This window comes from Phyllobates terribilis, unplaced genomic scaffold (assembly GCF_046119375.1).
Source record: "Phyllobates terribilis strain yellow unplaced genomic scaffold, ASM4611937v1 Scaffold_2__4_contigs__length_985480577, whole genome shotgun sequence".
In the NCBI taxonomy this organism is placed as follows: Eukaryota; Metazoa; Chordata; class Amphibia; order Anura; family Dendrobatidae; genus Phyllobates; species Phyllobates terribilis.
In genome coordinates, this window is record NW_027362762.1 from 159,741,202 (window position 1) to 159,755,125 (window position 13,924).

Sequence of the window (13,924 nt, forward strand, 5' to 3'; positions counted from 1 at the left end):
TAAATACCTTTTATTAGCACACGGTTTTGTCTCAGTTGGTGTATAGTATAAGGCACAGATAACGTTAGTGGATATTAATTATTAATAGTCAAGTTTGATGTTAATAGTTAATATCGGACCTCAATAGAGGTGTAGGAGTGTTCCCCATTAATAACTGATATTTTTGGAGGAAATCTCATCCTTTGACATTAACCCTTTGCTATCTTCCAGATGACGCGATCTATAGAGATCGCGGCATTTAGAAGATAGTGAGAGGAGAGGGGGTCGTCCACTTACCTCTCCGACGGCCCCCTGATGTCTGAGAGGACCTGCCTTTGTCATGGCAGCCGGAGGTCACATGACCGCCTCCGGGTCTGCCATGTACGGTGTCCTGCTAGACTCAGCCTGCAGCTGAAGTCTAGCAGGAGACACTGACAGTGTAAAACTGTCAGCAGAGCTCTCATGCAATGCAATACATGTCTATTGCATTGCATGAGAACAGTGATTAGAAAAATAAAAATTAATGTCCCATACAGGGACTAAGTAAAAATGTAAAAAAAAAGTCTAAAAAATGTTTTCAAACGGTTAAAAAAAATATCACAAAATAAATAAAAATAAATAAAATATTAAACCAATAAATCCATATATTTATGCAAAAACAAAAAAAGTACACATATTTGGTATCGCCGCGTCCGAAACAACCCGATCTATAAAACTATCACACTAATTAACTCCTTCTGTGCACACCGTAAAAAAAATAAATAAATAACGGAGCAAAAAACTATGCTTTTTCATCATATCGCCAAACAAAAAGTGGAATAAAATGCGATCAAAAAGCAAAATGGAAATAAAAATGGTACCGCTGAAAACGTCATCTTGTTCCGCAAAAAAAAAAGCCGCCATACAGCTCCATCAGCTGAAAAATAAAAAAAGTTATAGCTCTCAGAATAAAGCAATGTAAAAAAAATATTTTTTCTATAAAATTGTTTTGTGTAAAAGCGCCAAAACATTAAAAAAAATATACGGTAAGTGTAGTATCGCTGTAAACGTACTAACCCGAAGAATTACTGCCTTATCACTTTTACCACACGCAGAACGGCATAAAAAAAACCTCAAAAAAAATTCCTGAATTGTTGTTTTTTGTTCATTTTACCTCCCAAAAAACAGAATAGAAAGCGATCAAAAAATGTCACGTACCCAAAACTGGTACCAATAAAAATGTCAACTCGTCACGCAAAAAACAAGCCCTCGCATGACTGTCGGCCAAAATATGGAAAATATGGCGATGCAAAAACTAGATTTTGCAAAAAAAAGCGTCTTTTAGTGTGTGACAGCTGTCAATCATAAAAACCCGATATAAATCTGGTATCGCTGTAATCGCACCAACCCGAAGAATAAAGTAATCTTATCAGTTATACCACACGAGGAACAGCGTAAAAAATAAATAAAACCAATTCTTCACCTGCTACTGATTTGTTTATTATGTCTCCCAAAGATCGCAGTAAGGCTCTGCTCACATTTATCCTGCGCTCTGCGCTGAGCACTTACACCAGAGTTTCCGTGTAAATCTATGAAATACGTGATTCAGACGGAACCCATGACGGAAGATTCCCTGTAATGAGAAATTGCACAACAAATTTCATGGTGCAATTTCTCCTGTTACCCTTATGATAATGCAAAATTATGGGATGAAAAACGTTTTTGTGGGAAAAATGTGAAAATTTTATTTTTAAGCCTCAATATTACAAACTTCTGTGAAGCACATGAGGGTGCAAAGTGCTCACCACACATCTAGATAAGTTCCCTAAAGGGTCTAGTTTCCAAAATGGTGTCACTTGTGGGGGTTTTCCACTGTTTAGGCACATCAGGGGCTCCCCAAATGCAACATGGCGTCCGCTAATTATTCAAGCAAATTTTACATTCAAAAAGTCAAATGGCGCTCCTTCCCTTCCGAACCCTGCCGTGTGCCCAAACAGTGGTTTTCCTCCACATATGGGGTATCAGCTTACTCAGGAGAAATTGCACATCAAATTTCATGGTGCAATTTCTCCTGTTACCCTTATGATAATGCAAAATTAAGGGATGAAAAACGTTTTTGTGGGAAAAATGTGAAAATTTTATTTTTACAGCTCAATATTACAAACTTCTGTGAAGCACCTGGGGGTTCAAGGTGCTCACCACACATCTAGATAAGTTCCCTAAGGGGTCTAGTTTCCAAAATGGTGTCACTTTTGGGGGGTTTCCACTGTTTAGGCACATCAGGGGCTCTCCAAACGCAACATGGCGTCCGCTAATTATTCAAACAAATTTTACATTCAAAAAGTCTAATGGCGCTCCTACCCTTCCGAACCCAAACAGTGGTTTTCCATCACATATGGGGTATCAGCGTGCTCAGGAAAAATTGCACTACAAATTGTGTGGTCCATTTTTTCCTGTTACCCTTATGAAAATAAAAAAATAGTGTCTAAAGTAACATTTTTGTGAAAAAAAATTAAATGTTCCAAAATTTTCTAAAAAGTTAAATTCCAAAAATTCCAGTGAAGCACCTGAAGGGTTAATAAACTTCTTGAATGTGGTTTTGAGCACCTTGAGAGGTGCAGTTTTTAGAATGGTGTCACTTTTGCGTTTTTTCTGTCATAAAGGCCCCTCAAAGTCACTTCAAATAAGATGTAGTCACTAAAAAAATGTTTTTGCAAATTTTGTTGGAAAAATGAGAAAAATGAGAAATCGCTGGTCAACTTTTAACCCTTAGAACTTCCTAACAAAAAAAAATGTTGGTTCCAAAATTGTGCTGATGTAAAGTAGACATGTGGGAAATGTTATTTATTAACTATTTTATGTGACATATCTCTCTGATTCAAGGGCATGAAAATTCAAAGTTTGAAAATTGCAAAATTTTTTAAATTTTCGCATAATTCCTGATTTTTTCACAAATAAACGCAAGTGATATCGAAGAAATTTTACCACTACCATGAAGTACAATATGTCACGAAAAAAACAGTCTCAGAATCAGAGGAATCCGTTGAAGCGTTCCAGAGTAATTACTTCATAAAGTGATAGTGGTCAGAATTGAAAAAATTGGCCTGGTCACGAAGGCGAAAACAGGCTCTGGCGCGAAGTGGTTAAACAATTCTGGACTGCCCATATGATGATGTCATGTGTTTGGAAGCTTTTGATAGTTTTTTGGGCAACATCTGAGTTAATTAGAGACACACCTGTGGATGGATTTTAATGCACACCTGAAACATACTGCTTCTTTGTGTAGCATCATGGGAAAGTCTAAAGAAATCAGCCAAGATATCAGGAAGAGAATTGTGGACTTGCACAAGTCTGGCTTATCCTTGGGTACAATTTCAAGATACTTGAAGGTGCCTCATTCATCTGTACAAACAATTATACACAAGTACAAACAAGATGGGAATGTCCAGCCATCATACCGCTCAGGAAGGAGATGGGTTCTGTGTCCCATAGATGAACGTGCTTTGGTCCAAAATGTGCATATCAACCCAAGGAAAAAAGCAAAAGACCTTGTGAAGATGATGGCGGAAGCTGGTAAGATTGTGTCAATATCCACAGTGAAACGAGTACTGTCTCAACATGGGATGAAAAGCCACTCTGCCAGGAAGAAGCCATTACTCCAAAAGAAACAAAAAAGCCAGGTTAATGTTTGCAAATGAACACAGGAACAAAGATCTTAATTTTTCGAGACATGTCCTGTGGTCTGATGGAACTAAAATTTAACTTTTTGGGCATAATGACCATTGTTACGTTTGGAGGAAAAAACGTCACAAAATAGATGGCATCATGAGAAAAGAAGAATATGTGGCAATACTGAAGCAACATCTCAAGACATCAGCCAGGAAGTTAAAGCTTGGGCGGAAATGGGTCTTCCAAATGGACAATGACCAGAAGCATACTGCCAAAATGGTAACAAAGTGGCTTAAGGATAACAAAGTCAATGTTTTGGAGTGGCCATCACAAAGCTCTGATCTCAATCCTATTGAAAATTTATGGACAAAGCTGAAAACGCAGGTGCGAGCAAGGCGACCTACAAACCTGGATCAGTTACACCTGTTTTGTCAGGAGGAATGGGCCCAAATTCCGACCAACTATTGTAAGAAGCTTGTGGAAGGATATCCCAAATGTTTGACCCAAGTCATTCAGTTCAAGGGCAATGGTACCAAATACTAATGAAATGTATGTAAACTTTTGACTTTGCAGTAAGTAATAAAAATGCCTTAAAACATTCTCTCTCTCTCATTATTCTGGCATTTGGCAAATATTAAAAATTATGGTAATCCTAATTGACCTAAAAGGGGAAAGGTTTATTCTGATTTCATGTCAGATATTTTTATATACTGTATGTAAACTTCTGGTTTCAACTGTACATGCACAAGAGGATCAACAATAAAGCTATCATGATCAAAATGGACTGTGTGCACATTCTTGCATTTAGTGGCATCAGTGTGCAATATGCTGCTATGATAGCTGGAAAACAGCGGTATATATTTAATGATTTCATGCTCAGATTAAATTTCTACATTTAAAAACTATACTAGATCCAATTTCAGATCAATTTAGATAATTCAAATATCTCACGTTTAATAACTGGTAAATGTAAAGGTTAGCTTTTTTACCAGGAGCTACACTTGTTAATAAATTGTAGGAAACTAGTTTTCTATGCATTTACTAAGATACATGACATAGCAGATATAACCTATTTCATATACTGCCTGCAGACTTCCGGGTTAGGATGCATGCTATTCTTAAATTACTGGAACTGCCCTCCCCACAAAATTACCTTTTCAATTATCAATATCAGATTGTAGATGCCGTCACAGGAATAGCGACAAATCTAGTGGGATTGATTCATGACTACAACCCATTTTCATTATTCCCTACTACGGCATATGAAAGTCACAGACAGGGAGCCCACAAGAGGGACCTTCTTTGATACAGAATGACTGGGCTATCCACTCGTGACACATTTCCCTGCTGGCCACTGGTATCAGGAACTAAACATTTGGTGAGAACCTGATTGTAGCAGTGAGTTTTCTATGATGAAGCCAGATGTTTATTTGTACCATTTTGAAGCACATATAAGGCTAGGTTCACATTAATACAGTTGAACCCCCAATGGAGCCATTTACTTGAATGAAGCCAACAAAGTCACTGGGGACACTGTCTGATCTCTGTAGTGGCAATATTCATCTTTTTCAGGCATGCATAAAACCGTGCCTAACTCCTTTCACATACCTGTATAGTAAGCTTGGATTTTGTACTTAGCTGGGTTTTGCTATGTCAATACATTAAGCTTTGCTCTTGTACTGTATTTACAATACTAAACCTATACATTTATGAAATGCAGCATAAGTACATTATCTAGGCTGGACTCTGCCCGACGACCACCCTAAATAAATAGCAATGTAAAGATGACGCTTTCTATAGGTTGCTAAGCAGAGTCCTGGACACATTCAAACGTTTGCTTTAAAAAACAGTGTGGTTGTAAAAGGAAGCTAAGGTTTTGTTTACACAGACCAACAGGCAGCGTGATATGACCGCTGATCGGTAAACGTCATTTGACCGCCTGTTTAAACAGGCAGACCAAAGCAAGTGATGCACCCTGAGTAATCTATACTAATGCAAGTCCTGTATTCACAGGACAATGCACCACCAAGAATGATGATATTTTATGCTGCATAAAAGATCATTTCACCCAATGAATGAGCGTTCTAACAATGCTTGTTCATGATTATCTTGCAGTGTAAATACCTCTTGGAGGCTTATTCCCATCTGATAAAGTCATGTTGTACCACTGGGATAATACCATCACTTTGTGATCTTGGACTACGTCTTCTATGACCCCCTTCTTCTAATCTTGAGAATTAAAGTACATTTCTAGATTTACATAAAATTTTTAGGTGGCAGGGATGGTGTCAAAATAATACATAGTCACTTGCTCTAACCTTGTGGATCAAGCGCCAGGATCTAAGAAGCAATGAGGTCCTGTTCTTTGGGCACTTGTGATTGACTACAGCATTCAGGTTACTGGAAGGAAGCATCTTCAGAGACACAACTGACAACAAACTCCTCCAGACAGATGTGCATGCCTTGAATTTATTTATTTCTGTTTTTACACCATCACTGCCACCTGTAAATTTTGTGTAGAGGTCAGATACCCACCTTAGAAGCCCCAGTGCCGCCTTAGTGCTCTATCTGACGCGCCCCCTGGGCCGTGGGGTACCCGGTGCCGGGCCGGTAGATGCTGGGGGTTGTAGTCACAGTGGCGGTGACCCAGGGCGGTCAATCCAAGGGGAATTGTATATATGGGTTTTATTAAAGAGTCTGACTATGCCACCTATTGAGTGCGGCTAAAGGGGGCCGCCGCTGCGGGACAGTCCTCTGAAGCTGGTGGTATTGCAGCAAGGGTATTATTACTCCCCACAGGAAGAGTTAGCGTCAGGGCAGTGTTTGGATGTTGGTGGTTCTGCTGGGCGTTGTAGTGCAGTGAGGGATGGCGCAGCAAGGAACACAGAGACAAGATAGTGCAGTCCCAGGGTCTTTACTCACAGTTGTTGCAGTCCAGATTACAGAGCTCAATGTAATTGCCCACGTCGTTCTGTGCTTACTCAGTGAGGGGCTCAGTCCACCCCCAGATAGCTCCGGAGTACTTATCAGGACCCCCTTCTGTGTCCTTTCTCTGGCCTCTTCTCTGCACCTCCAATCCAGTACCCGCGGGCCTTGGCAGGCGACGTATGTTCCGTCCCCTGGGTCCTATGTGGCTACCTTCTCGGTGAGACTGGTGTGGACTTGTGGCTACAGGACATAAAGTTCTGCAGCCTAAGGTTTCTAGCTGAAACTTGCAATCTTCTACTAGTTGAAGGACCCGGTTCCCTTCTGATGGCCTGACCCCTCCACCTCCCGGCAGATTCTGGCGTACGGGTGGCCTCCAGCACTGCCCGTACCCCTGGGATCCCTTCTGTTCCTGGAGCCTTCCTGCTCCCTCTCCTCTCCTCAGACTTGGGCCTCAATGGCTAGGCCCGCCTCTGGAGCAGAGCTCATACAGAGCCTCTGCTCCTGTCACTTCTCCTCCTCTGACTAGTCTGTCTTTCTAAGATGATTCCCTCTTTTATACAGCTTCCTGTTAAGTGCTCCCCTGATCTACGTCCTACACCTACACCCACTACATGGTTCCCCTTTACTGTGGTTCCCCCCCACTCCAGCCAGGCATCAAGGACTGTGCTCTCCCGTAGGAGCAATCTCGCCCTGCCCTCTGAAATGTGGTGTAGTGAATGCAGATGTTAGGGTCCCGAGCTGTACTCCTTCCTTACCCGAGAGTGAGATACCACACTTCTTGGTGAGATGCAGCACCTCTGTGGCGACTGAGCCCTCAGGGGCGCCACATCTCCCCTTCTAAGTTTTCCTTGCCCAGCAGCCCTTTTAGTCAATAGAGGGTCAGGGAAATACAGTGAAATAGTGAACGGGAGGCAGTATTACATCCGTGTTGCAGCCCCTTCAATTGCAAGATCTGTCAAAGTTCCATATGTCAGATCCCCAACAATCACAAAATAATGGTATCGCTTTATCATATGGGATTAACCCTTTAAGGAGCATTTATAAGGCAATGTTATAGCAGGATAAAACAGGTAACAATCTCGGTTTACAGTATATTGCATTCTTGGTTTCATTTCTTCTTGTATAAGAAGCAAAATTCTTACCGGAATCCAGGAATCATCTTTGCAAATCCAATAACTTTCTGTATACTATAACTGACCAAATCTGCAAGGTGAGGGAGCATGGAGAGCTCAGGGGAACCTTCAGGTGAGCTGCCACTGGTAAATTCAGCAAATAGTGAACCGGGGAAAAAGTTGGTTTCAGAAGGATCTGCAAAGTCATGGAAAATATTTATTCATAGAGTAAAAATACATACCGTATACAGTAAGGAACATTTCATAGGCATAGAGAAGCAGAAGAGAAATCTTAGGCCGATTCACTGTGATGAATGAGCCTTGTATGTATTTGATAAAAGACCACTAAAACTGGGGGTTTGCCAGCCACAGATGACCTAACAAAAGTATATCACCATCCCAGAGTATCCTTGCATCAGATGCACAACAGTGTTTGCTAACCTGTTTACCAAATGTGTTGTTATCAGTGCTCAGCTGTTGACCAGTTGATTCTGATCAATTATATGGTCAATAAACAAAAAAGCAGCCTCACCGTGTCCCATTTATATGACTCAGTCTGTCTTACAATGTTGTGGGTCTCCAACCAGTAGCCGTGACTTACGGCTTCACATAAGAAAATAATTTTGGTGAGTCCCAAAAATAATTAAAATCCTCAATTTATTACAAAATAATTTAAAAGATCATACAGGTTGGGAATACATCTCCAACGCGGAGCTGTATTCCCAACCTGTATGATCTTTTAAATTATTTTTTAATAAATTGAGGATTTTAATTATTTTTGGGACTCACCAAAATTATTTTCTTATGATTATATGGTCACCTGTGTTGCAAATTATTATTTTTATAATATATTTTTAACATTATCTACCAAGAAATGCCTTAAATCTGACATGAAATATTACTGACTGGTACATATTGCTATTGCACTAGTCATACGGTTTGTGAAGCCTCTCATTATCCAATTACAAATCAATGACTACAGATAGGTTTAATCATTTACACAATCTTAGTACATGAATTTAATAAATGGAACAATTACATTCTACACTTAGCTGAGTATATATATATAGCTCAAGTGTGTAAGGACAGCATTACATTGTCACAAGTGCAGTTCGTGGTAGTCTGGTAGCTCTTAATATGGTATCCATGGACAGGCTTACAGGCTTAGTTATAGCCATTTTGCCTACCAGATCCCAGGGTTGCCCTGGCCTCCACCCTTTAACTCCCATTCAGGGATCTGGACTTATACAGTAGCCCCTGGTTTGGAGCCACAGAGTAAGATGCTGGCAGGTGGAGCAGGTTGGCAGCAAGAACAACAGCACATCACGTAAGATAAGTGGTCAAAGTCAGAAGCAGAATTCTTAGGCAGTAAAATCATCAGAAAACAAGCTGAAGTCAGAACAAGGAAAATACAGTAAGAATAGAAGCAAACAGATTGCAGATAACTAGACTAGTATTCCTTGTAACTGGCACCGAAAACTGACTCTCGGGAATTTAATTAGAGAGTAGCCTGCCCAGGGCTTACAACAAGGAGAATCACTAACTAGCCAGGAATTAAAGCCCAAGCTTCACATAGTGTCCCAAGAATGACCTGAAAATACTGTAACTCTATCCCCTGTATTTCTCTAATATTTACATATATATGAAGTACAAGGTAGGATCGTCAGAAGACCATTATTTATGTTCAGTTTATAGATTAATTATGCAGTAGATTACTGCATTTATAGATATACACAATTACGCAAGCGAATAACATTTATATGCCTTTCACATAATTACTATGCATCGCTACTATGTAATTATTGTAGTAATGGCAGCTAACATAGATTGGGAAATCTATAAGTTGTAGCATTACTGTTATTTATATGTTACCAACAGGATCACAGGTTTGTACCGGATAACAGAAAACACAAAATATCGGGTCATGAAGTTCAGCCATTAATACATTGAAATGAACTTTATGGCACAGTATCATTCTCAGCATATTGTTGAGATTTCTGTCGTACTCTGAGTACTGGAAAGATTATTGCTTGTACATTAAAAAATATGGTACAGAAGTTTTTTTCACACCCAAAAACTTTCAGGACCCTAATACAGACGTAGCAGGGGTTAAAACAAACCTGAGTTAAAGCTAGCGTAAAAAAATAAAACTGGGTCACCATGTCTTGGCCGATGGAGTATGTCCTTACAGTCGACATAGTTTGGAAAGTAGAAGACAAAGTAAGGATATGTCCCACTGACAAAAGTAAAATGGTAACATCCAGTTGAAAATTATGTATTTCAATGAGGAATGACAGAAAAATGGTACAAAGAAAAGATGCCCGAACATTGTTATTTTATGGTGAATATTTGTCACGGGGGAAGATGGGTGCTCTTTAAGGTTGGATAATAGTTTCATAGTAAAATATCTACCTGGGGAGGAGTTATAGGTGTCCGAATCTGTGGAATAGCTCTGAGTTTGGACCGATGAAGATCTTGTAATTCTTCTAAACTCATCATTTTCTCTGACTGGCGGCTGCATAAAACAAAAGAAATTATAATGGTCAAAAGTAGGTTTTACTCTAAAGAAGAACCAAAAAACTAACTTTGTGACCATACTGTCAATATTACCTATCAATTTTACCAATAATGGGTCATAATGGTCTATTGTAAGTGGTTCTCAACCCATGGTGCAGCTCAACTCCAATAACTGGGGCATTAAACTTACATATATTTACCATCCTAAACGCATGCAATTTCTGGAAGTCCTTCTGGAGGTGGACTCCTCCTCCTCTCTCCAGACCGATGTCTTTAGGAAACCCACAGCGGTTAATGCCCTTCTACACGCTGAGTCTGCCCATAATTTTTCCACAATTCGGGCTGTCCTGGTCGGTCAATTCCTGAGGATGAGGAGCATATGCTCCACAGAATCATGTTTTGAAAAACGGGTCGCTGACCTGGCTGAACGCTTTCCTCACCGTGGGTACAGCAACAGGTCCATCAGGCGTGGCTATGAGCGGGCTCGACGGGCAAGAAATCTCGGTGACTTACTTGTGTCAAGCCACTATATTCTTCCTCAAAAAAGCTTCTTTGGTTCCCGGGGACCCATGGTGGGTTGTTACCTATGCGGCCATTGTGTGGCCTGCACGAATGTCCTACGCAGTGCTTCCTTTCTCTCCTCTGATGGCTCCCGTGAATTTAAAATTCTAAGATACATCTCGTGTGGTTCGACCCACGTTATATACTATGCAACCTGTAGTTGCCAACCAATTTATGTTGGTTTGACCACGAGGGAGCTCAGAGTGAGAGTTCGGGAGCATGTGCGCAACATTCGTGGGGCAAGTACGGTCGCTGACCCTCGGGAGCTAAGGACGCTTCCGTGTCATTTTTACAAGTTTCATAATTGCGATCCTAGCTCCCTGAGGGTCCGTGACAGACATTTTACATTTGGGATCCTGCGGAGGGAATGGCAAACAGATTTTGGCCCAAAAAGAGGCCAGATGGATTTCAACCATGGATACGGTGTCTCCACGGGGCCTGAATCAGAGCTTGGTCTTTTCATCGTTTTTGTGATAGTGGAATGTTCTCCTACTCCGCTGGGGTCCCCTTTATTTCCATTGGTTAGCATGACGCTTTCTGTGTTTTTAATTTTCCCTTTTTTGAACTGTTTTTAATTTTATTGGTTTATCTCTTTTTCTTCCCTATAGAGTCTGTGTGTCCGACACTATACCGCCCTGGTATTCTTCCCTGCCCCTGGAAGGTCTTATGTGGACTGCATATGTGCGTTGGATTCTCCGATGCAGTTATTGTGGACTAATATGTGGAAACTCTTATGGATTTTATAATTATATACAGTGGTGTATTTATGTAATATTGTGACATGTTGCAACCTTTGTATGTGTGTTCCCATTATACCATTTCGGGCAGTGGTGGATAGCCCCTCTTACCTTTGTAGGGTTAGACTGATTTACATATCTGGGAGTAAAGATGAGGCACAGTGACCACGCGGCTTCCCGGTCCCGGGAGTTGATCCTGCTGTCAGTATCCCCCTCGCGCTGACTCCAGGCACCTCCGTGCTTTGGATGACGCGTTGGGGGGTGTGACGGCAGAGATCCACGTGCAGGGTGTCGGCACCGCCTCGCATGCGCCACCGCAGGTCCTGGTTGCTTACCCTTGGTAGTCTCCGGTCACATGATCTGGCCACATGACCAATATGGGGCGTATTTAAAAAGGTCCTACAGACTCTAATGCACATTTCCTCTTAAGAAAGCTGCCCTGTGACAGCGAAACGCGCGTCGAGGTGCGCCTGCTACCTCGTGGCCCCCCCTTACTTGCATTCCCACCCAATCTGGTCTTGTCCCTGTGGTGAGTACAATATTTTCAGCCACCTAGCAATTTGAGTGTCTTTCATACCTGCTCAGGTCACTACTTTAGTGATGAGTGCAATCCAATGTTGACAGGAGAACTCTATATGTATATTCCTGACTAGTTATATAGGCTCTTTGGTGACCCTATTGACTTTTTCGTATTGGGATGGACCGCATTACATCTTGGGGGCTTTTGATTGGCACTTTGCACTTTTTTGTCTCCTATTTTTATACTCCTATGTAAAATTTGGTACTGTATACATATTGATTAATAAATAATTTTTCTCTTTGTAAGCCAATTGTACTCCCTAGTTCTTTTTTGTTTCCCATGTAAAATGTACCCTATGGGATGAGTTAACTTTATCCATCGGTGAGCCGTTGCTGACTAAGTCTTTCTACATTCTACATTCTACAGAGTGTTCCTCTAAGCTGATTTATGACCACAAAGTTTAACTTTGATGTGTAACATGTGAGACTATAGAGACGGATGGCCAATGAAAGGCATTTGCTGGTGATATTCGACACAGCCAGCCAGTCACCATCTCCAATATATTCCGCAAAAGAGAGTTATGTGATAGAAAAGGTTAGGGTCTCACCAAAAATAAGGTTGCCTTGTCGTGGCTGGTGAGCACACATGAATTGGCCAATTTGTCCCTTTTATAAAAATATTCTGTATGGCAATAATGCAGTTAAAATTTCACATATTTGTATATATCTTGACGCACGCAGTTTCCTGCTGCAATTTCTGATATATTTCATGCAGTCACAGCAGCTTGCTCCTGTTCACACTTACTTCATTCTATTAGAAAGTGCTGGTCAGTTTTTTTTTTATATGAGTGTCTATAGTACACAAGAACTTGAGGAAGTAAAAATAAAAAAGAATAGGATGGACAGGTATAGGACTGAGCATTTATATAATGTTTCTTCTTATAAATCTACGGGTCTTTAACACTTCATGCATATCTCTATCAGCAGTATTCCTGTGAATGACTAGTTAGTAATAGTTTCAAAGCCCTAAGTAATAATACGTTTAGATTACCCGTATATACCAGTGTATAAGCTGACTTTTTCAGCACATTTTTTATGCTGAAAAAGCCCCCCTCGGCTTATACTCAAGTATATACTTACATTCTGGCTGTGGAAGGTGGTGGGAGGGGGTTGCGGCAGTGGAGGAGCGGTGCACAGGCAGGAGCCGGCTGCTGCAGCTACCACGCCATGGGTGTGGAGAAGAGTGAACATTCATTCTCTTTAGTAGCGAGCACACAGTATAGCTGAGCTGCAGCAGGAAGCAGCAGCTGCTGACAGTGAGCGCTATTAAGGAGAATGAATTTTCACTCCTCTCCACGTCCATAGTCCCGGCGTGGAGAGGAGTGAATATCCCGGCAGCTCACCTCAGCGTCTGAGGGCACATGGCAGTGCCGTCATGTGCTGCTCAGATGCTGAGATCAGTGGCTGGCAGAACAGGATGCAGCACTGGAACAGAGGGAAGGAAGGTGAGTAGAAGTGTTTATTTTTTTCATGTGTGCAGTGATGGGGGGCCATGCTTACCAAGATGGGGATGGGGGGCCATGGATACCAGGATGGAGGGCCATGCATACCAGGATTGGGGATTAGGATGCCATGCATACCAGGATTGGGTCTGAGGGGGCCATGTATACCAGGATTGGGGATGAGGGGGGCATGCATACCTGGATTGGGGATGAAGGGGCCATGCATACCTGGATTGGGGATGAAGGGGCCATGCATATCAGGATTGGGGATGAGGGGGCCATGCATATCAGGATTGCGGATGAGGGGGCCATGCATACCAGGATGGAGCGCCATGCATACTAGGATTGGGGAGGAGGGGGTCATGCATACCTGGATTGGGGATGAGGGGGCCATGCATACCTGGATTGGGGATGAAGGGGT

The 13,924-nt window shown here is 41.6% G+C and overlaps 1 protein-coding gene across 2 annotated transcripts in view; it reads right to left on the reverse strand.

The window, feature by feature from the left end:
• Positions 1-13,924, reverse strand: part of VDR (vitamin D receptor) — a 159,056-nt gene that overhangs the window by 39,943 nt on the left and 105,189 nt on the right. For both annotated transcript variants that reach the window (XM_073663187.1, XM_073663186.1), the window contains 2 exons: positions 10,080-10,182; positions 7,698-7,863 (listed from right to left, as the gene is read on the reverse strand). In XM_073663187.1, the coding sequence (XP_073519288.1) occupies positions 7,698-7,863; positions 10,080-10,182 (269 nt within the window). The remainder of the gene's footprint in view (positions 1-7,697; positions 7,864-10,079; positions 10,183-13,924) is intronic.